The sequence below is a fragment of the Herpailurus yagouaroundi genome, unplaced genomic scaffold, assembly GCF_014898765.1.
Source record: "Herpailurus yagouaroundi ecotype Mexico unplaced genomic scaffold, PumYag 186, whole genome shotgun sequence".
NCBI classification, from domain to species: Eukaryota; Metazoa; Chordata; class Mammalia; order Carnivora; family Felidae; genus Herpailurus; species Herpailurus yagouaroundi.
This window is the reverse complement of record NW_024412417.1, coordinates 19,936,858-19,961,517: the sequence shown is the minus strand read 5'-3', so window position 1 is coordinate 19,961,517 and position 24,660 is coordinate 19,936,858. Positions and strand designations below refer to the sequence as shown.

General features: G+C 36.1%; 1 protein-coding gene across 1 annotated transcript in view; it reads left to right on the top strand.

Annotated features, from left to right (window-relative positions):
• NUDCD1 (NudC domain containing 1) overlaps nt 1–24,660 on the top strand; it is a 75,625-nt gene that overhangs the window by 4,537 nt on the left and 46,428 nt on the right. Inside the window, exons 2-3 of the mRNA XM_040494872.1 lie at nt 8,784–8,938; nt 22,932–23,117. Of these exons, the coding sequence (XP_040350806.1) occupies nt 8,784–8,938; nt 22,932–23,117 (341 nt within the window). The remainder of the gene's footprint in view (nt 1–8,783; nt 8,939–22,931; nt 23,118–24,660) is intronic.

Genomic DNA, 24,660 nt, shown 5'->3' with positions numbered 1-24,660 from the left:
GAGAGAGAGAGAGAGAGAGAGAGAGAGAATCGCAAGCAGGCTCCATGCTGTCAGCACAGAGCCAAACACAGGCTTGATGAGATGAACCCATGAGATCATGGCCTGAGCTGAGATCAAGAGTCGGGCACTTAAGTGAGCCACCCAGACGTTCCAGTTTGTGTTTTTCTATGCTAAAGAACAAGCAAAAAGTTTTATAAAGTTTATTTATTTATTTGAGAGAGAGCATGAGTGGGGAGAGGGAGAGAGAGAATCCCAAGCAAGCTCTGCGATGCCAGCACAGAGCCCAACTTGGGGCTTGAACTCATGAAACGGTGAGATCATGACCTGAGCTGAAACCAAGAGTCGGATGCTTAACCGACTGACCACCCAGACACCCCTCTAGGCATCTATTTTATACAGATCTTCCTCTACTTAAAATGGGCACTTCCTGTGCCCTTCTGTTACTAGCACTCTGTTCCTCCACATACCCCTTCAGTCCCTAAGCAACTGCTGCTAGTTCTCTGTTACTATAAATTAGTGTGCATTTTCTAGAGTTTTATATACATGGAATTACACAGTGTGTATTCTTTTTTGTCTTGTTTCTTTTACTCAGCATAATTACTTTTACCTCGTGCCTGCGTAAGAGAAGGATATTGAAATCTCTGACTACGATTGTAGATTTTTCTTTTTTCTTGCAGTTCTGTTCATTTTTACTTCATATATTTTGAAGCTCTGTTATGTTGCATAAACGCTATTGATTATTATGTCCTCACTCCAGCTCTTTTGCTAAATATTACCATAATGTGTGTATTTGTTTCCACCTTTTAACTTTTAACCTTTTGTGTTTTAGTGTCTAACATGTATTTCTTACTGGCAGAAATAGTTGAGTCTTGTTTCTTTATTCAACCTGACAATCTCTACCTTTTCGTTATGCTGTTTATATTTGATGTGATTATTGATTTTTTTTTTAGTTTGATCTTTCATCTTGCTAGTGGTATTCTGTTTGTATTATCTACTCTGGGAAAATGGAATTTTCCTTTTTTTTTCATTTTGTCCATTTCCATTTTTCTTCCTTCTTTTGGGTTGAGTATTTTCTTTTTTTTTTTTCTTTTCTAAAATTTTTTAAATGTTTATTTCTTTTTGAGAGAGAGACAGAACACAAGCAGGGGAGGTGCAGAGAGAGAGAGAGACACACACAGAATCAGAAGCAGGCTCCAGGTTCTGAGCTCTCAGCACAGAGCTGGATGCAGGGCTTGAACTCACCAGCTGTGAGATCATGAGCTGAGCCCAAGTCAGACACTTAACTGACTGAGCCACCCAAGTGCCCCTAGGTTGAGTATTTTCTTAAGAATTCATTGTTATCACATTTCTTGGTTTACTAGCTATCGCTCTTTGTATTTTACTAGTTGCTTTAGAGTTAATGGTATACATCTTTAAAGATTTTTTTAATGTTTATTTATTTTTGAGAGCTAGAGTGCAAGTCAGGGAGGAGCAAAGAGAAAGAGAGACAGAGAGTCTCAAGCAGGCTCTGTGCTGCCAGTGCAGAGCCCAGTGTGGGGCTCAAACTCATGAGTCATGAGATCAGCACCTGAGTGGAAACCAAGAGTCAGATGCTTAACTGACTAAGCCATCCAGGTGCCCCAATATAATACATCTTTAATTTACTGCATGGTATGTTCAAATGTTGTTACACTTTGCTCATAAATATAAGACCCTAAAATACTATACTTCTGTTTCTTTCCTCCTGGCCTTTATGCTATTGAATTTGTATTTTCAAAAGACATTTTGCCATGTGTAGGATTCTAGGTTTATACCTTTTCTTCTTTCAGTACATTTGACCCTTGAATAATGTAGGTTTGAAATATGCAGGTCCATTTATATGTGGATTTTTTTCAGTAAATATAGTGGAGGACTGTAACTGTGTTTTCCTTATGATTTTCTTAATAGTATTTTGTTTTTTCTAGCTTATTTTAAGACCACAGTATATACTGCATATACAGAATATGTGTTAACTGTGCTATTGGTAAGATTTCTCGTCAACAGAAGGCTATTAGTAGTTAAGTTTACGGGGAGTCAAAAAGTTATATGTGGATTTTCGAGGTGCTAGGGTCAGTGCCCCTTACCCGTGTCATTCAAAAGTCAAATGTACTTTAAAGATGTTGCCCCACTCTCTTCTAGCTTTTTTTGGTTCTGATGAGAAAGCTGGTGTTTTCCCATCTTTATTCTTTTATATATGACATGTGTTTTTTCTCTTTTGCATTGCTTTTGAGCAGTTTGATTACATTACCTTGCTGTGGTTTTTTTTTTTTCTTCATGTGCTTTTGAGTTTGTTGGTCTGTCTAGATCCGTGGGTTTATAGTTTTCAAGTTTATTAAAATGTCCAGCCATTATTTTTTTTTCAGTTTTTTTTCTTCCTCTTCTTTATTTTAAGGAATCCAGTTGCCCATTTGTATCTTTTATTTTTATTTTTTTGAAATTTATTTTTGAGAGAGAGAGAGAGAACACAGGGAAGGGGCATGGGGGGGGAGAGAGAGAATCTCAAGCAAGCTCTGGGCTAACAGCACAGAGCCTGACACAGGGCTTGATCCCATAAACTGTGACATCCTGACTGAGCTGAGATTGAGAGTCAGATGTTTAACCGACAAAGCCACCCACGCACCCCCAGTTGCCCATTTTTAGATTGCTGGAAATTGACCCCAGGTTATCAGTGCTCTTGATTTTTGTGTGTTTTTTGCATTCTTTTTTTTCCTCTACTTTATTTTGGATAATTTCTATTTTCATGCCTTTAGCTTCACTGTTGTTTTGCAGTGTCTGATTTGTTGTTATTCCCATCATGTGTATTTTTCATCATAGATGTTGTAGTTTTCATCTTTTACATTTTTCACATCTGTTTTTAATGTATGGAATGTACATTTTACATCTTTTTTGTCTTTGTTGTTTTGGACAATGGAATGTACTTTAATAACTCAGTGTTATATTCTGCTAATTATAACTTATGTATCAGTTATGTTGAGCTTCTGTTGATTGATTATTCTCTTGTGTTTTTTTTTTTTTTCCTCTTTGCCGAGTAACATTTAGACACTAGAAATTGTGAATTTTACCTTGTTGGCTGGAGAACAGATTTATATTCTTCTAAGTCTTCTTGAACTTGATTCTGGGTTACAGTTGAGTTACTGGAAACATTAATTTCATTTAGTCTTTTTAATGATTTGTTACACTGGTCTGGAGCAATGCTCAGTCAAGGGCTAATTATTCCCCACTACTGAGACAGTACTTTTCTGTGTATTCTACCTATTATCCCATGAATTAGGTGTTTTCTCCATTCTACCTGTTGGTAACAGTCACAGTTCCGAGCCTTGTGTGAGTGCCCAAAACTTCTCTCTAATTCTAGAAGAGGTAGAAGAGAATGGAATAATAAGCAACCATGTGAGAATTAACCTTGGACAGAAGAAGAGAAACAGGAAAATCACACTTCTCTTTCTTCATATGTACCATATAACAAGTATGGTACTTGTTTAGAATACCATTTACATGTTTGAAACTTTTTTTTTTTAACGTTTATTTATTTTTGAGACAGAGAGAGACAGAGCATGAACAGGGGAGGGGCAGAGAGAGGGAGACACAGAATCTGAAACAGGCTCCAGGCTCTGGGCTGTCAGCACAGAGCCCGACGCGGGGCTCAAACCCACGGACCGTGAGATCATGACCTGAGCCGAAGTCGGACGCTTAACCGACTGAGCCACCCAGGCGCCCCACCATTTACATGTTTAAAGTTAAGCTTGTTACTAATTTCATAGGACAAGTGTTATTGATTTTCATTACAGATGAGGAGATGGGGTGGAAAGGCTAGTAACTTAATAAAGCTACTTGACACTGGCAAATCAGACTCCAAAGCTCATGCCTTTTCTAATGATCTATGGGCTATTTCTTCAGGGGAGGGAGAATAGAAGCCGGTGAAGATTTAGGCTATAGTTGGACTAAAGGAAGAAAAGAGCTATGTCACCGTTGGATTTATGTAGAGTTTACTGTAAAATTGATATCTGCTCTTAGGGTGGAAAATATGGGGAAGAGTGGTAGATGACTGTGTTAATTTCTGCAGAAACATTGTATAAAATAGGTTAGTGGGAACAGTGCTCTGAATTCTGTTTCTGCTGTGTTCCATAAATCTTGCTTCAGAATTCATAATACAGACTTGCACAGTAGTTACAGTTTTAGTTTTGCTCTCTACAGTTTCAGTTACCCATGTCAACTGCAGTGTAGAAGCAGAGACGATCCTCCTTCTGACATACTGTCAGAAGATCAGCAGTAGCCTAACACTATATCACAGTGCCTGTGTCATTCACATCACTTCATCTGATCATACAGGCATGTTATCATCTCAAGTCATCACAAGAAGAAGGGTGAGTACAGTACAATAAGATATTTTGAGAGAGAGACCACATTCATGTAGCTTTTATGATAGTATACTGTTACAATTGCTTTATTTTATTATTAGTTATTGTTAATTTCTGACCAGGGCTCATTTACAAATTAAACTTTATTATTCGTATGTATGTATAGGAAAAAACAATATATATATAGGGATCAGTATCTGATTTTAAGCATCCACTGGGGATCTTAGGATGTATGCCTTGCAGATAAGGGGAGTGGGCTGGGGGGGCTACTGTACTCTTTTTTTTTTTTTTTTTTTTGCATTTTTATCTTTTTTTATACACAAATAGCAAACTCAGTAAGTAACTTGGCCAGAAGACTTAATTCATTGGGTGTGATTAAAAGATAAATAATCTAAGAAGTGACCTCCGTAAGTTAACATTTAATGTTCTTTGCCTTTACCCCTGCTTTTTTAAAAGTACTTACTTTGCTTCTATCGGTATTAGAATGAATCATATTTAATTGGGTCAAAAGAGTTGAATATTGGCAATTTCATGTGGTTCAATGTGGTAGTGTATTTTGAAAGGACAAGAAGCAGTAATTGTAACCATTGTTAACACCATTACAAGGATCATGTCTGTTTTATACTTACGAGTGTTATATACACTGCCAAGCACAGTACACATAGTAGACATTCAATACATAATTTATGAATGAGAAATACAGGTTTTTGAGGTTTCATACAGGTTTTGTAAGAAATTTAGGTAAAGATGGGGCCCCTGGGTGGCTCAGTCGATTGGGTGCCTGACTTTGGCTCGGGTCATGATCTCGCCGTCTGTGAGTTCAAGCCCCACGTTGGGCTCTATGCTGACAGCTCAGAGCCTGGAGCCTGCTTCAGACTCTGTCCCTCTCTCTCTGCCCCTCCCCCGCTCTCACTGTGTGTCTCAAAAATAAAATAAAAACATAAAAAAAAAATTTAGGTAAAGGTTAAGGGAAATTTTCTTCTTGTCAGGCCCTAAGTTCTTTTTAAAAGACTGAAAGAGAAGGAATTTTTAGCAAAGCTCTTTTATTTCTAATGCAAGATAATAATAAATAATAAAATTTTTACTACTCTGGCCTCTTAGCCTTCTGTTAAAGAGGTTCCCCTTCTTCCACCATTTCCATGAACCCAGCAGAGATTTAATACTCCTTGCTTTCCCCCTCCTTTCTTGGGAGGCTTTCCACTGCTTTTGCCTTTCAATTACTCTGCCTCTCCTTTTATAAACTCAAGGTGGTTGACATGAAAAATGCACTGATAACTTCACCTTCCTCATTTGAGGCCAGAGATGCGGCTTTTTTCTATACACTAACAGCTTTTACAAACTATTAAGTATGTAATATGCCCAATCCTCATTTCTGTGTCCAAATAACTTACATAAATTATCTTGTCAGAATGCAACAACAAAAGACTTAGACTATATCATAGTCATCTAATAATAGTTTTCCAGATCGTTTTGTTCACAGATGAGAGGTTGTAATAAGGCAGAGGGCTAAGAAGCCTCTTGTTTGGGATTACCCGGGGGCTTTGGCACAAATATGAAGTAAATGTATTTGTCGTGTCATTGTCTAGTATTACTGCTTTGGGCCATTATTTTACCATGTACATTTCTTGCAGTATTGAGTTTCATCCACACAGTGGTGCTAGAAAACCAAGAATTGGTGATTGTTTCCCTCCTAATCAGTGGAATATGTGCTTCTAACTGTTCCTTATGAAATAAATACTTCCTTGGATCATATAATAGCAATTTCCTCAACCTTCATCAAATCCATAACAAAGTTTATAATGATTTTATGGCATAAACCTTGAAAATAAAACACCCGGGGCACCTGGTGGTTTGGTCAGTTAAGTATCCGACTTCCTCTCAGGTCATGAACTCTCAGTTTTTAAGTTCGAGCCCCGTGTTGAGCTCTAAGCTGACATCTCAGAGCCTGGAACCTGCTTCAGATTCTGTGTCTCCCTCTCTCTCTCTTCCCTTCCCCCACTCATGCTCTGTCTCTGTCTCAAAAATAAATAAACTTTAAAAAAAATTAAAGAAAAAAACCCAAGTTATTTTTTCAGCAGAATGGGTTTATTTGGGATTATTAGAGAATTGTAATTTGGGACATGCAAACCTTGGCAAAACCATCGGCAAGTCCAGCAAACAAAGGAGAAGAATGTTATTTTATGGAGAAGGAGGAGGAAGTTGGGAAGGATTGTTTTAAATGAAAGAAAGTCATTGGAGAACAGCAAAACTACAGGGTAATGTTGATATCTCATTAGCTATGTTACAGGAGTAGTCCCGCTTCTTGTAGGAGATGCAGTGTATATCTTTTCCCTGTTGGGGCCTGTAATTGAAGATTCTTCTATTGAATATTCTTCTGTTGTGGTCTGCAATTGCCAGTTCTTCCCGTAACTGATGTTGAGTGGTGGGGTTCCCCCTTCTGGCCTCCCTTCTTTCTGTACTTCTAGTGAGATTTCCCTTTATTAATATTCACAGTGGATTTTACCTTTCTTTGCTTTCGTCTGTTACATATTGTACTTATAAGTAATCTTTTATAAATTTGAATCTGAACTTTACTCTTCTGCTTAAAAACTCTTAAATGAATTACATTAAGTTTACCGATAAAGACAAGGTCTTTCATGATCCAATTCCTTCCTAGTTCCCTAGCTGTTTATCTGTAGCCTTTTCTTGTACAGTTCTCCATGGTGCTTTGTAGTTAGCCATCTTTTGTTTCTTGGAACACAAATTTTTCCTCCTGCTTTTGCCTGCTTTTCCTTCTGCCTATGGTAAGTAGGGGTGTGTGTGTGTGTGTATAGATATATTTCTTCATAAGTTAACTTTACCTTATAGCCTTTCTAGCGTGGGTCATATTTCTGAAAGCTTTCGTTAATTCTCCTCCTCCACAGATCAGTGCCCAGTGTTATGGTACCCAGTAACTTTTTCTTCCAAACATTTATTGCAGTTTCATTATATATTTATTTATGAATTATTTGACTAATGTCCATTTCCTTACTGAATCATGAATGCTGAAGAGGTAGATTCTGTGCTCTTTGCTCATCATTGTGTCATTGGTGCCTATTGAATTATTGCTGAATGAATCAGAGAATAAATATAAGTCGGCCAGGCCTCAAAGCAGGTAATAGAAGTAGGAACAGATGAACGTTATGGAAAAAAAAGAAAACACTTGAAATTAGAATACAGTAAGTTGAGTTTTATATTAAGGTAAGGTATTGGCCCAGCTTAGTTTACTTTTATATTTTCTGTCAGAGCAGAAACTAATTCTATGTCATGGGCAGCCCTGAGTGGTAAGGGTTCCTATCTGCATGTGAAGGAAGGAAGAGTGAGATTACATTTAGCCGAATAAAATTATGGAAATAGTAAAGAGAGTGGATCTTAAAAGTTCTCATCACAAGAAAAAAATAACTAGGTGACGGATGATGTGTTAAGTAAACTTACTATGCTAATCATTTCACAATATGTTCATATATAAAGTATATTATGTTATACACTTTAAACTTACACAGTGTAATATGCCAATTATATCACAATAAAGGTGGAGAAAAGTAAAATAAAGTTATAGAAATCGCTTAATGCCCAGTGCAAAACACTGTTCTTCAGGAAGCCTCGTTTCTAGTCCAGGTAGAATATTTTGTTCTGTACTCTTGGGAAAAACTTGATAAAACATTGGAGAAATCACCACTTGTTCTTACATTTATTTCCATAATTATGAAACAAAATAATGAAAACATTCTCTATTTCTTAATGTGTGGTAAAAAAAAATTAATGAGATATAGAGGTGAAAGCATTTTAAAAACTATAAAGGGGCGCCTGGGTGGCGCAGTCGGTTAAGCGTCCGACTTCAGCCAGGTCACGATCTCGCGGTCCGTGAGTTCGAGCCCCGCGTCGGGCTCTGGGCTGATGGCTCAGAGCCTGGAGCCTGTTTCCGATTCTGTGTCTCCCTCTCTCTCTGCCCCTCCCCCGTTCATGCTCTGTCTCTCTCTGTCCCAAAAATAAATAAATGTTGAAAAAAAAAATTAAAAACTATAAAAACTCTACATAAAATGGACTTAATATTTGCCCCAGAGACAGGAAATCCTCCAATTTTAGAATTTCCCCATTCTTTTTATTCATAATTATAAGGAAGAGGTGCCTAAAAGAAAAGATGTTATGGCATGAAAAACCCTATCTCTTATGGCCACTGTCAGGGATCATGCCAGTTTGATTCACTGTTTATCGTCTACACACAGTGCCTAGTGGGTGTCTAAAAATTGTTTTAGAATAAATAATATAGTGTATTTGTTCTTAAAGCCTTTGTGATTAGCGTTCTGTGATTTCTTCACCTTGTGAGCATTCTGCAGAAAGAAATAATCAAAAGTGAAACCTGTATTTATGTTTATTTTTCTTGTATTTCAGCTGTGGCAGAAGTAAAACTTCGAGATGATCAATATACACTGGAACACATGCATGCTTTTGGAATGTATAATTACCTACACAGTGATTCATGGTATCAAGACAGCGTCTACTACATTGATAACCTTGGAAGAGTTATGAATTTAACAGTGATGCTGGTAAGAAAAATACCTGTAATAAGAGGATTTTCCAATAAATCTGATTCTTAATTTTCATTTTTAATCTGATGTCCAGGGGCACCTGGGTGGCTCAGTTGGTTAAGCGTCCGACTTTGGCTCAGGTCAGCTCAGAGCCTGGAGCCTGCTTCTGATTCTGTCTCTCTCTCTCTCTCTCTCTCTCTCTCTCTCTCTCTCTCACCCCTCCCTTGCCCCTCCCTTGCTAGCACTGTCTCTCTCTGTCTCTCAAAAATAAACAAATGTAAAAAAAAAAAATCTGATATCCAGAGAATTGAGGTACACATATCTTTAATCTATGGAATCCTATCGTTAATCTATATAAGGCTCTGTTCTGTTTAATTCAATTTTAATTTTTCCCTTTGTTCTTATCACTTATTATTCCCCTCCACACCCACCAATGAGCAACAATTCTAATGGATTTTATAGATCAATGTTAATGTAACTGTTCATGTCTGCTTTTTCTAATGTGAAGTATTAACTCTGACTATGACAGTGAATTTGTTTATTTTTCCTTTTAATTCTTGCTTTATGTATTTTTAATCATGCTAATTGAGGCACAAACATTTTGTCTGCTATGGATTTGTCCTTTTAGCATTATGAAATGCCCTTTTTATCTCTAGACTCTGGGAATGATTTTTGTTTGTCTTGAAATCTTCCAATATTAATATAGTGTGATAGCTTTTTTTATTAGTAGTATTCATCTTTTTCTGTCTTTTTTCTTTCACTTTATCAGTGTTGTTGTTTTTAGTCTGATGCCTTAGACCACTCAACCATCCTGACATGACAGTGTTGTTATTTTTAAAGTGTGTCTCTTATAAACAACATATAGTTGGGTCTTGTTTTGTATCTAGCATGACAATCTGTCCTTTAAATGAAGCACTTAGGACATTTATATTTAATGTAATTACTGATATGGTTGGGTTTATGTTACCATTTTCCTGTCTTTTCAGTTTGTCCCATCTGTTCTTTGTTCTTTATCCCTTTGTTCCAACCTGTTTTAGAATTAGTCAAATTTTCTTAAAATTCCATTTAATTTTCTCTTGGCTTTTTATCTAAACCTGTTTGTACTATTATTTTTTTTTTTAATGGTTAATGTAGAGATTGTAGTATTCATCCTTAAATGGTAATAGTCTGCCTCTAACACTAAAACCTTACGGTAGTAATTCCTTCTATTTCCCTTTTACCCTTCAAGCTATTTTTGTCCTATATTTTACTTCATATGTTGTAAATTCCACAATAGATTGTTAATGTATTTGCTTTAAACGGTCAGTAGAATGATAATAGCTTCCTAACTGCTCTCTGCTCTTTCTAGCACACCTCTACTGTGCATCTACAGAATCATAGATTGAATTTTTTTTTATTCCACATGTAAGATTAATAGGTTATTTGTCTTTTCTGACTTATGTCACTTAGCAAGATGCCTTTAAGGACCATCCATATTGTCACCAAGGGCAAGTTTCATTCCTTTTTATGGCTAAATAAAATATTCCACTTTTTATATAATGACACATTTCCTTTATCCATTCATCTATTGATGGACACTTAGGTTTTTCGTTTTTTGTTTTTTGACTATTGTAAATAATGCTGCAGTGAACATAAGGATACATATATCTTTTCAAGTTAGTGTTTTTATTTTCTTGGGATAACTATCCAGAAGTGGAATCACTGGGTCATAAGGTAGTTCTATTTTTACTTTTTGAGAAACCTTCATACTGTTTTCCATAGTGGCTGCACCAGTTTACATTTGCACCAACAGTACATGAGAATTCCCTTTTCTCCACATCTTTTCCAACACTTGTTACTTCTTGTCTTTTTGATAATAACCATTCTGGTAGGTATGCAGTGATAATCTCATTGTGGTTTTGATCTGCATTTCTCTGATGATGAGTGATATTGAGCAAGTTTTCATATAGTTGTTGGCTGTCTCTAGGTCTTCTTTGGAAAAATGCTCAGATGCTCTGCCCATTTTTTAAGCATGTTTATTTATTTATTTATTTTGAGAGAGAGCAGAGCAGGGGAGGGGCAGAGAGAGAATCCAAAGCAGACTCTGTGCTGTCAACGCAGAGCCTGATGCGGGGTTCAAACTCACGAACTGTGAGATCATGACCTGAGCTGAAATCCAGAGTTGGACACTTAACCGACTGAGCCACCCAGGCACCACTCCCATTTTTTAATCTTTTTGGTTGTGTGTTTTGGGGGGGGGGGGAGGGTGGGTTGCTATTGTATAAGTTCTTTATATATTTTGATACCCTATGATTTGCAAATATTTTCACTCATTCCCTAGGTTGACTTTTCATTTTGTTGATCATTTCCTTTGCTTTGCAGAAGCTGTTTAGTTTGATGTAGTTCCACTCATTTATTTTTGTTTTTGTTGCCTTTGCTTTTGGTGTCAGATTCAAAAAATCATTGCTAAGACCAATGTCAAGGAGTTTACCACTTATGTTTTCTTTTGGGAGTTTTATGGCTTCAGGTTACATTCAAGTCTTTAATCCAGTTTATTTTTGTGTATGATATAGGGGTCCAGTTTCATTCTTTTGCATGCGGCTGTCCGGTTTTTTGAAGACCATTTATTGAAAAGGCTGTCTTTTCCCTATTGTATACTCTTGGCTCTTTCATTGTAAATTAATTGATCATATATGTGTGATTTTATTTCTGGACTCTGTTCTGTCTCATTGACCTCCACTTCCATACTGTTTTGATGATTGTAGCTTTGTAAAGTATTTTGAAATCAGGAAGCATGATGACTCCAGCTTTGTTCCTTCTTTCTCAAGATTGCTTTAGCTTTTTGAGGTCTTTTGTAGTTTCATACAAATTTGAGGATTGTTGTATTTCTGTGAAAAATGCCATTGGAGTTTTAATTGGGATTGCATTGAATCTGTAGATTGCTTTGGGTAGTATAGACATTTTAACATTGATTCTTCCAATCCACGAGAATGGAATATCTTTCCATTTATTTGTGTTTTATTGTAAATTCTTTTTATTAGTTTCCGGTGTGTCCTTCCAGAGGTAGTTTGTTTTTTCTGTATGTCTGTTTTTTATTTTTTTTAGCAAGTATAAACACAAAGTGATCTATTTTTAAAATACAAACTCCTCATTGGTATATACAGTTTATTGTGCTCTTCTCTCCAACCTTGTGTTTTGCCATTTTGTACACTAGTCTCTAGCAATACCAACTCTTGCAGTTACTGAGACATGCCCTGTATCCTGTTGTCCTCTGCTCATTTTTCATGTGATTAGCTCTACCTGGAACATTTTTTCTTAGTTCTTGCCAGGTTGCTTCCTGGTCTTTACTTAAGACCTAGCAAACCATCTCTTCTATTAAGCTTTCCCTGACATCCTCACTTTGCTCCTCTGGGAATATTCAAAGCATTGGCTCTCAGATCTATGTGGACTTTTAATTCCTTCTAGGCCAGAGGTTTGCAAGACTTTTTCTGCATAGGGCCAAATAATAAATATTGTACAGTTTGTAGGTTAGACAGTCTTATGTCACAACTGCTCAGTTTTGGTGTGGTAGTGTGAAAACAGCGTTAGACGATATGTAAATGAATGAATGTGACTGCATTCCAAGCTCAATTCCAAACTATTGACTATAGTTTGCCAACCCTTGGTCTAGGCCCTGGGTTTTTCTTATTTTTCTATAATCCTGCCATCCGGCAGAAGATTTGGTCAGTATGTTTGTTGAAATAACAACAACTGTTTAAAGCTTGTTCTTATCCTTTGTAGTTGTCTTTTTATTCTTGATAGGATCTTCCTCTTCTTATTTCTTCTCTGGGTTCAGGTATGAGTCTTTGGTTTATTGAGATAAATAACTTTACTGTATAATAAATATTTACTTCTATATTATATATACTTAGTTATATATTTTTATTATATGTATGAATATCTATTATATATTACAAATATATACTTTATATATATTCCTCAGCAAACATTTATCGAATGCTATTATGCTTAGTAGCCACATACACAAATAAATTGATAACATGTAACAGTGGAAGTAGGGATAAGATGCAGACCTAGTACAGAGGAGGAAATGATAAATGTTGAGAGATGAAGTGTTCCAAGAAGTTTCAGAGGAGTTGTCACTTTAACAGAATTTTGAAGGATCAGTTAATTTGCCATGCAGATTGAGGCAGCTGTGTCTGCACATGACTTAAAAGGCACATTCAGCAAACTTCCACAGGCACATGTGTGCACTACAGGCACTCTAGATTGGTTTGCTAAAACACAGTGTATGTATGGAAGGACCAAAATAGTATGTATGCAGGCTTTGGTTGGAGATGAGGATGGCAAGGTGAGCAAAAGCCAGGGTGTGAAGGGAGGGAGGAACAGTCATGTGTTAAGCCAAGAGAAATATTAAAAAGATAATTGATGCTTTGATTCATTTTTGTACTATGCTTGGCTGGGAGAGGATATGGTAGGGTCACAGTTTTGGGCCAGAAGCTTGGTTTTATCAGTTTACTTGTTGATAATTGTGATTTGGGATACTAATTTCCAATTTAAATCACAAGATTGATTGGAAATGTGGAAAGAAAGTTTAATGGTAGCATTTGAAATACTATAAGCAGTGTGGACTGGTCAATATGGTTTTCTTCTCCCATTGGAAAGTCTTCAAAGGAAATCAAATACTGTAAATTAAAAAAATTTTATTACAAAAAATTTTTTTGGTGTTTATTTTGAGAGAAAGCGCACATGCACACAAGTGGGGGAGGGGCAGAGAGAGAGTGAGAGTGAGAATGAGAGTGAGAGAGAGAGAGAGAGAGAGAGAATCCAAAGTAGGCGTCAGGCTCTGAGCTGTCAGCACAGAGCCCAATGTGGGACTCAAACCCAGGAACTGTGAGGTCATGACCTGAGCAGAAGTTGGATACTCAACCAACTGAGCCACGAGGCACCCCTCAAATACTGTAATTTTAGTAAGAGTGCTTATTTGACATGGAATCTGGACAAAGACTAATATGTCTTTGATCCCTTTTCCTGACCTATTTGCTAGCTTCTGTGGACATATTAGAATAACTAGTTACAATTCCTTATTTAGTTTAGTTTCTCTACTTATAGGCTCATTAAAAATAAAAACATTGTATACATACACACTCTATATACACTATGTACTAGGATAACCTGTACATATGAGCCAAATGCCTGACATACATGTGCAGTGTATTACCTATACATGATTATACATGTCCATTATGCATAATTCGTATTTTATTGTGTCTTTTAACTTAAGGGCTTTTATATTTTTTAGATTCTGTTGTGTTTTGTTTTTTTAGGAAGGCAAATCTAATATCTGTAAATTCCCTAAGAATATTGACTTTCAGAGCCTAACTCAGTCACATAGTCTGATTTGTACTATTCACTCAGTCTTCAACATATTTATTGAATACCGGCTATATGTTACACATTGTCATAGGCACTGGGAATTCTGCATCATACAAAATAGTCTCTTCCAGTTTATTAATTCACAGCAGAATATGAACTACAGTTGACCCTGAACAACACTGGGAATCTGAGCATTAAACCCCTCCTCCACTGTGCAATAGAAAAATACTAGTTTTGACTCCCCCAAAACTTAACTAATAGCATACTGTTGACCAGAAATCTTGATTAACACATATTTTATATGTTGTATGTATTGTATACTGTATTCCTATAATAAAGTAAGCTAGAGAAAAGAAAATGTTACTGAGAAAATCATAAGAGAAAAAATAGGTTTACAGTACTGAATTGTAAAAAATTCACTTATAAGTGAGCTGTTGCAGCTCAAACCGTCATTGTCCAAGGGTCAACTGAATTTCTTTCTCTTGCTTCCCCAGTTTGAACTTGACATTGAAATAACAATCTCTTTTGTTCAAAAAAGTATACACCTTTCCATATGTATAATGTATATTTAAGTTTGTTTAGCTTCCTGATAAAATTAGGAAGTTTTTTTTTTAATTTTTATTGACAAGCAATAAGGTATCATAATTTAGAACACAAGGCTTGAAAGTTTCCTCAAGTTGCTTTCTTTCATAGTTCTCATTTATTATCTCATCCTTGAACTCTGAGCACTTCATATGCATTCTCTGTTTAGCTAAGGTCCTTGAATTATTCAGTATAATAGGGGCGCCTGGGTGGCTCAGTCGGTCAAGTGTCTGACTTCGGCTCGGGTCATGATCTCACAGTTTGTGAGTTTGAGCCCCACATTAGTCTCTGTGCTGACAGCTCAGAGCCTGGAGCCTGCTCCAGATTCGGTCTCCCTCTCTCTCTGCCCCTCCTCTGCTCACACTCTGTCTCTCTCTCTCTCTCTCTCTCTCAAAAATAAATAAACATTAAAAAAAAAAAGAAAACGTGTATAATATACACTCTAATATTAATTTATTAGATCTTTTAATGTATTAGATCTTGTATGGAAAAGACCTACCATATACCTTTTTTTTTTTCAGCTGGTGAGGTGACACTATGTTTGAGGATCCCTGGCTCCAAATTTTGGTTTTTGCAGGTTTATCTCCTGGGCTGGAGAGTTGTCCCCAGAGAGGAGTCCTCTAGGTTCTTGTCTGAGGGGTATAAGGCATGATCCTGTTTTCTGAGATGCAAGCAAAAGGAAAAAGTTTGTGGTACCATCTTTTAATATGTGGGGATCTAACTCATTCCCCTCTTTTCTTTCAGTAGAGTTCTTTACCCCTATGTTTAGCTGGGCCTGGTGGCCAGAGTCAGTCTAGTTAAAATTAGAGAAATCTCCAGTTTTTTCCTGCAGTGGGGAATTTATATTGTATTGGAGAGAAATGGTATTTTTATGATTTTTTTTTCCACCCCAGAACATGGTATGTCTTTCCTTTTATTTAGGTATGCTTTTATGTCCTTAAGTAAGAGTTTTCTAGTTTTCCTTTGACTTTATGCTCATTTTATTAAATTTATTCTTAAGAATTTTGAGGTTTCAGCCCATTGTTAATAAAGTTTTGCTATTTTTTTAGATGCTTATTGTATAAACATTGATATAACAGCCACCTTATTTGATAATTTAGTAATTTTTACTTACTCCCATTTAGGTTTTCAAAAGGTACAATTATATCGTCAGCAACAAGAAACAGTTTTATCTCTCCTTTTCTAATGTTTTTGAACATGGAAATAACATTCCCCTGCTATTCCATTTTTGTCTTATTTCTGTTACAAGATACAACCTCTGAAACAATGTTGAATAATAATGGGGGTTGCAGGTATCCTTGTTTAGCTCTTGATTTTAATTATAATGGCTTTTAAATTAACTTAAGAAAATACTGTTGGTTTTGATAAATAGCCTTTATTATTTTATTTTTTTAAATGTTTGTTTATTTAACACTTATTTATTTTTGAGAGACAGAGAGAAACAGAGCATGAGTGGGGTGGGGCAGAGAGAGAGGGAGACATAGAATCTGAAGCAGCTCCAGGCTCTGAGCTGTCAGCACAGAGCTCAACGTGGGGCTTGAATCCACAAACCATGAGATCATGACCTGAGCCAAAGTCGGACACTTAACCCATTGAACCACCCACATGCCCCTTCATTTTTTTAAAGTTGCTTCCTTCGGTTTCTGTTCTGCTGTATCTTATCAAATGCTTTTCAGCACCCACTTACTGTTAATGATTATATGATTTTCATTAATTATCAATGTAGTGAATTAAATTGATACATTTATTAAATTGCTTAATTTCCTGGGATAAACCTTTTTTGGTAAGAATATATTCTTTTCATACAATATTGGCTTCTATTTTGTGATATTTTATTTTTCAAATATTTGTACTTTCACAAATTTTAGTGGTTTCTTTAATTTTTTTTTTTGGTGAATATGTCAGAATTTCATTAAAGTTTTGCTGGCCTAAAGGAGAGCTTTCTGGAGCTAGAACAATTTAAGATTGGAATGATCTGTTCCTTATATGTTAAATAAAGATCTTTTGGACCTGTCTTCTACCCCTTTGTCCTTTTCAGTGTTAGTCTTCCAATTACCTATCCAATTTATCCTATGGTAATTGGTTTAGTCAAACTCTGTTTTCCGGGTAATTTTGTAATATATTTTTTTGTTAGAGAAGATCATTCATTTCTTTTTAAGTTTTCAGATTTGTTGCTATAAATTTGCATGTTTATGCTCTTAAGATTATCTTGTTTTTCCTTTCTCTGTTCTTTCTTTTTCCTTAATCAAACTTTAGAAGGATATTTTTATTATTTTATTTTTACAGACCCATGTCTGGGATTGTTTTAGTTTTTTTGCTTAGTTCAGCTTTTGTCTTTGGTTTTCAAACTGTATGTAATGCACATCAGAATCACTTGGAGTAATTGATAAAAAGAAAGGCTAATTTAAGTTTATGGTTCTTCAAGATTCTGATACAGTATGTCAGGTTGGTCATGGTCTGAGAATCTGCATTTTATCAGGTGTGTTAAATGACTGTGGCCCAGTGACCACATTTTTTAAAAATGTTTATTTACTTTTGAGAGAGAGACAGAGACAGAGCGTGAGTAGTGGAGGGGCAGAGAAAGAGGGATACACAGAATCCGAAACAGGCTCCAGGCTCTGAGCTGTCAGCATAGAGCCCGACACGGGACTCGAACTCGGGAATGGAGAGATCATGACCTAGGCTGAAGTCAGATGGTTAACCAACTGAGCCACCCAGGAGCCCCATCAGTGACCAAGTTTTGAAAAACTCTGCAACTGTGGTGTAGAAGAATACCGTGCTTCTTATTTTTCGGATCAGTAGCAAGAAATTGACTTGCTGTTTGAAGTTATGTGTTGGAGAAAGGTGGAGAGTGTTAGCCACTGGCTACACATTGGCTTTTTTTTTTTTTTAATTTTTAAGCAGAAAAGTTGTTCTGATACCCATTTTTCTGTCTGATTTTTGTGTTTTTGTTTCTGTTGTTTTTTGTTTTGTTTTGTTTTTTTGAGTCAAAGGCACACATGCACAAAACCCTGAGAGGTTCTTTTGCTGTGGCTGGTTTATAAATAACTCCCACCTCGCCTTTGTTAAATCTGCGCTAAACACTATTGTGGTCAAAGAGAAGGCTATAAGGGCCCAAGAAAGGAAATCCACGTGTCTGACCTTGAGATGTTGTCAGGAGTCAGCAGATGGCAGCAGTTCCCAACACACAGGTTTATAGAGGCGTTCTACTTCCAAGTCAGTGTGATTTGTGTGTTTATAGTCCTCAGTTTTATAGAAATGCCAGTTGGGTGGAAGAGTGCTTTTAAGAAGTAGAAAATGCCTTTAAGAAAGCAAAAAAAAAAAAAGTTCTTAAAATTTAATTATGTTGTCATTTTGTTAGGTATTAGGACCTCTTTTAAAATAGCGTGTTTTGTTTCTTAATATTTAGAGAATTCATTCAGTCTTTATGTTTCCATTTATCTGAAAAACTACTTTGTTTATCCTAAAGAAGTGTGTCATCTCAGTACGTCTTTAAATCGCACTTAGAATGGGAGGAGAGTTAGTGGATTCCATATGAAACCAGCATTTGTGAGGCTTTGTCATGGACTTAATGACATGCCTGCCTTAACTGCTTGTTAGTCTAGCTGAGGTGCCTGCCACTATCTCCAGATTAGCATCTCTAAACCTGCATCTTACCTTATTTTCTACAATTGCATTTATTAATAGGGAGCCACTTATTTACCCGGTTAAAGACAAAAATAAAAAGGGAGGAGTAAGGTTGAACTATATGTTCTTCATGAATTATTAAAAGTTTTATGTTATATAGAGACATTACTCATTCAAATTCCACTTAATGAAACATCATTTTTTTAAGCTTTAGCATAAAAAAGAGAAAGGGAAAAGGAAAAAGGATGTTTTGTTTTTCTTTCAAATAAGCTTAACAGTTATTAGTGATAAAAGCCTTTCTCCAGAAAAGATCACTTCCTTATAAAAGGGCAAAATTTTAAATGTCAGTGTGTAATAATACTAGTAAATGGCTTCCTTGCTTAATTTTGCTTGACCATTTTGCCTTGAACTTGGGTAGTGCTTTCTGTAAACATGTGTATTAGAAAAATGCCTCGTCAATTCAAACCTCATCTTCTTAGCTGTTAACTAAGAGGCCCTCAAACTCCTGTTTAGAGATGTTTTTCTTAAATACATCCATTTCTTAAATACAGTTCATGTATGATTTACTGTGTCATTTATATACACTATATTGACCTTATAATTTTTGTATTACATTTTATTTACCCAGGAATTTAATTAAAAATTTTATATAATGTGTTAGCCTGAAGAAAAACTGAATATGGTAGTTGCATTCATAATGTTTTGTTTGTTTTTTGTTTTGTTTTGCTTTGTTCTTGCAGGGGGAGGGGAGTATTCCAGAAATTGCAGTGAGATCTGAGGTATCATTTGTTTAGAAAAACTTGAATAGTGGTTTCTTCTCAAGAAAGTGTGGAATACAGGAGAGACAATTTTTGGACTGGGGTCAACCAGGATTTGAATCTTAGCCCTGCCATTTTTCTTACCAGTGGAATTCTAGGCAAATTATTTAATCTTTTTGAACAGAGCTCTTTTTCTCTTAAAGTGTGCATAATGATTACAATTTCATAAGATTTTGTAATAGTTAAATGAGATGGCAAAAAGTCAAAGCACTTATTTAATATAACACTTGTACATGTAGTCATTCAGTAAATGTTCCATTCATCAATGAAATTTTAATTCTTCTGCAATTCAGCTGTGAAACGTTACTGCAGAATTATTTTCAATAGGTTTGACTATAGTTAAATAAACCTTTTTTTTTCTTTTTGGTCTGGAAGAAGAAAATGATTGGGTGGGACTAAGACATTATAGATGCCAGTATCATAAAGCATTATTATGAGGACACTTTGTAAAACTGTCAATGGAAGTTATTCAGAAATAATTTAATACTCTAAGATTTACAGAAGAAAATATTTTTATTGCATACAGTCCATTTAAAATTAGATGTACCCTTTGAGACTTAGATTTCAAAAATTAGGAACATTCAGATCGCTTTCACTTAAACTATCATTTAACTTATGTAAGAGAGATACTGTGTTTTCTTTTGTATTTTAATTTATTTTAGCTTTATATTTATATATTTGAATGTCTTAGTAATTATATTGGATATGAAATCATTTATCTGATAATTAGACTTCCAGCAATCTCAGTTATGTGTAACCTTACATTTAAAAGAAATTGATTTAGGGGGGTTCAGTTGGTTAAGCATCTGACTTCTGCTCTGGTCACGATCTTGCTTTTCATGAGTTCAAGCCCTGTGTTGGGCTCTGTCCTGTCAGCCTGGAGCCAGCTTTGGATCCTCTTTTCTCCTCTCTCTCTGCCCCTTCCCTGCTCACTTTCTCTCTCTTTTTCAAAAATAAATAAGCATTAAAAAAAAAAAATAAAGTGGTTTAAAACAACCTTCGTGATTCTGTATGAAGTGAAGAATAGTGATTTAACAGGCTTAAGCTCTGTGTAAAGATCTTTTTTTCCTTTCTAACAGACTAGCGTGTGTCTGTATACACCTTATTCTGTGCTGTCATACCACAACATTTAGTTGCTTAAACATATATGGATTCTTACTGTATATATTCTGCATCTTTTTTTTCCAGTTACTATTCTGGAGATCTTTTTAAATCCACTTCAGTGTATTTAACAGTTGTTTGGTATTCCAAAGGATGGAATTTTACAATTAACCATTCCTTCACCAGTGCTCTCCAGACAGAGATGCCAGGTACTCATCTGTAGTTGAACACATTGTATTTATGACGTTTTACAATAGAAGAGAATCCACACCATGGAGAACCACATAGCGTTTCAGTAAGAGGATGTTAGAAAGGATTATAGGATTGGGATTGTATTAGGTGATTTTTTTTCTGCTTAATTTTTTTAACCTTAGTTTTCCTACTCATATTCTTTTTCCAGTTAAACATTTTGAGTGATAATGTATTTCTGGTTGAGTTGTTAAGGCTCTTTATATGCTATCGATACTAGTCCTGTGTTATTTTTGTGGCAAATATTTTTCTCCCTGTCTCCTACATGTCTGTTATTTTTCACAGGAAGACTTTCTCCACCCTGAGATTAAAACATGATTAATCTTCTAACAAAGTTACTTTACTTTTTCTTTAAAACATTTATATTTTTAATCTATCTGGAATGTGGAATTTGTGCATGCTGTCAGGGAGAGAGTAATTTTTTTCCAGAAAATCTCTAGTATTTGTTGACCACTCCATTGTTTTCTCACTAAATGGAAATACCACATGATGTTCTAAATGCCTACGTAGGCATCATCAACCTGCAGTAAAATATCTCTTTATTGACTCCATTTAACTGAGTGACTGGAGTAACTGGTATTCTCTATTTCTTCTATTTAATATACTGATTGAAGCCCAAAGTAAGCTTAATGTTTACTGCTAGTAGGCCACTCAGTACTTCTATGCTAATAACAGTTCTGTTTCTGCTAGTGAAGTTTTACATCACTAATACTAAGATTTGGTCATTCTAAAATCATTCTGCCGGCTGTGCTTGTCATTGTATTTCCATTGTTTAATCAGTATTGTGTAAATCAGTAAAATATGAATACAAAAAGACGGGAAGGTGCCATTTCAAAGAAAACTAAACTGGATGCTTTAGAAAAAGACAGTGGGTCACTACAAAACTTGTGGCTAGTAATGACATTTTGTATGCTTTACCTAAATTTTGTTAATATATACACAGATCTAAGTAATTATAGGAACAGAAAATGAAATACATGAATCAAGAATTATTTTGGGCCTGTAGGAAAATCTGTTAACTGAAAACTAAAGCTATACCACCACCACCAACAAATTATTGAGCTGAGTACATTTTGATGTATAAGGTGAAGTCTGTTTCCTGAAGTGTAGACCTTTTTTTTTTTTTTTTTTTTAAGTTTTTTTACTTTTTTTTAGAGAGAGAGAGAGACGCGCCAGCAAGGGAGGGGCAGAGAGAGAGGGAGAGAGAGAATCCTAGGGAGGCTCTGTGCTGTCAGTGCAGAGCCCCATGCAGGACGTGAACTCGAGATATCACGACCGGAACCAAAGTCAAGAGTTGGATGCTTAACCAGCTGAGCCACTTAGGTGCCCCAGAAATGTAGACCTTTTTATATATTTTCTTGTAAAACATTTTAATGATGGAGCCATCTTACAGCTTTAAATGGTAAGGATATAGATAACAGTAAAAATGTGTTAACAATAACCTAAGTTGTTAATAGTCTAAATGTCTAGGCTGATGTCTAGGGAGGCATTCAGAACATGATGTAGTATTTCCAGTTAGTTAAAAATACTGATCGTTAACTCTAAACTTGAGAATGAAGAGGGACACCTGGGTGCTCAGTCTGATTCTTGATTTCAGCTCAGGTCATAATCATGGTTCCTGAGTTTGAACCCCACGTGGAGCTCTGCACTGATAGTGTGGAGCCTGCTTGGGATTCTCTGTCTCCCTCTCTTTCCACCCTGCACTTAACTCTCTCTCTCAAAAATAAATAAATAAACTTAATTAAAAAAAAAAGAGAAGAATGAAGACCAGATTACTACAATGTATTGGTTGTCTTTTGCTGTGTAGTATCTTGCTTCAACATGTAGTGACTTGAAATAAAAAACATTTGTCATCTCACTCAGTTTCTGTAGGTCAGAAATCAGAGGGGCGTAGCTGGGTGGTTCCTGTGAAGGTTTCTTATGACATTGTAAGCCAAGATGTCAGCCTGGAGAGCAGTGATCTCAAGGCTCAACTAGGGCTAGAGGATATACTCCCAAAACAGCTCACTGTGTGCTGGTTATTGTCAGGAGCCTTTATGCCCTCTCCATGTGGGTCCAGAAGAGCAAGATAGAAGATGTGATAGAAACTATGACCAAGTCTAAGAAGTCACATACCGTCACTTCAGTCATATTTTATTAGTTAGAAGAGAGTCGCTAGTACAGCTCATCCTCTAGGCACCTTCTCTTAAGAGACTAACCACTACACTGCAGATATTTATTCTGTGTATACGGATGAAGGGGGAGGAAGGATTCATTAATTATGTTGGGCTTCTTTTTAGGATACTGCTTTAGGAAAACCACGAGAGGTGTTTCGACTTCCCACAGATTTGACAACATACGACAATCGCCTTTGTGCATCTATCCATTTCACATCTTCTACCTGGGTTACCTTGTCAGATGGAACTGGACGATTGTATCTCATTGGTACAGGTGAACGTGGAAATAGTGCTTCTGAGAAATGGGAGGTGCGGTTTTTGTTATATATTTTTAAGACTTATGCAAAGTCTGGAAAGTATATATAATATAGACCTTAGTGATTTTGAAATAACACTTTCTGGGCATAGCTTATATGTGACCTCTTTGTTTTTTTAATATATCATGTTTTGGAAATTTTTAGTATATAGTATGTACCTTTTACACAACTGATACGTTAACCATTTCTGGTTTGATCAGGGGTCGTTGCAAGTTGTCAAGAATTGCATTCATATTTTCATCGCATGTTGAGTGCTTTATATGTGTGTAAAGCAGTACCCTAAGCATTGGTATTGCCTCCTCCTTGAAGAAGAGTTAGCCAAAAATTACATTGGAATATCTTTTCTCCTTTACTCATGTTATATTTGCTGATATCTTTATAAGCCCAGCACACTTCTGCATAACCACTCTGCTTGCTGTCTGGTAAGTTGCCATCGGTCAGTGAGTTGACCAGAGTATTCCCCATTTAGAAAAATACACTGTAATACGCATATAGTAATGTGTCAGTCTCTCAGATACTATTTTTATTTCAGTTTTCCTTTTTTTTTCCTTTTGTTTGTTTATTTTTGAGAGTCTGCACTTGCGTGCCCGCACCAGTGGGGTAGGGGCAGAGAGAGAGGGGGGGACAGAGGATCTGAAGCAGGCAGGGCTCAGACTCACGAACTATGAGATCATGACCTGAGCTGAAGTCAAGACGCTCAGCCTACTGAGCCACCTAGGTGCCCCTATTTCAGTTTTCTTAAAGCAATGTAATATTTTAAAAAATTCTTTTTTGAGAGGTAGTGAGACAGAGCATGAGTCTGAAGCAGGCTTCAGGCTCTGAGCTGTCAGCACAGAGCCCAACATAAGGCTCGAACTCACGAACCGTGAAATCATGACCTGAGTCGAAGCTGGACACTTAACTGACCGAGCCACCCAGGCGCCCCAACAATGTAACATTTTTAAATCTAAGGGGCAAATTAGGATTTTAGTAAGTAAGGAATTAATTTCTCCAGAGCCACAGTTTTTGAAGGTGGGAAAGAATGACACAGAGTTATACTAATAAGTATATTGTGATACTTCTGTCTAAATCTCAGCAGGTGGCCTTTAGTTCCAGGTAAACAAACATGAACTTAATAAATATATTTATATCTTATAAAATATTTTTATCAGATCAGATACCTACAATGATCAGGCTTTAATTATTTGAGAAAAACCAAGAAGGCCTTAGAACCAAATGGCTTACCTTCCTAAGTTATATTAAATGGTATACTACCAAATTGTAGTAATTCAAAAAACTAAACAAAAAACATGATAAATAACCAGAACAACGATACCCTGTTTAGAGGGGACCTTCGCAGGCCTTTGTAGTGGCAGATTCAGATATTAATTGGACATTGTGACATTTTCTGCTTTGGCCTCCAGTGATATTTTTTTTTCTTTTTTCTCCTTCCTTCCTTCCTTCCTTCCTTCCTTCCTTCCTTCCTTCCTTCTTCTTTTCTTTCTTCTTTCTTTCTTTCTTTCTTTCTTTCTTTCTTTCTTTCTTTCTTTCTTTCT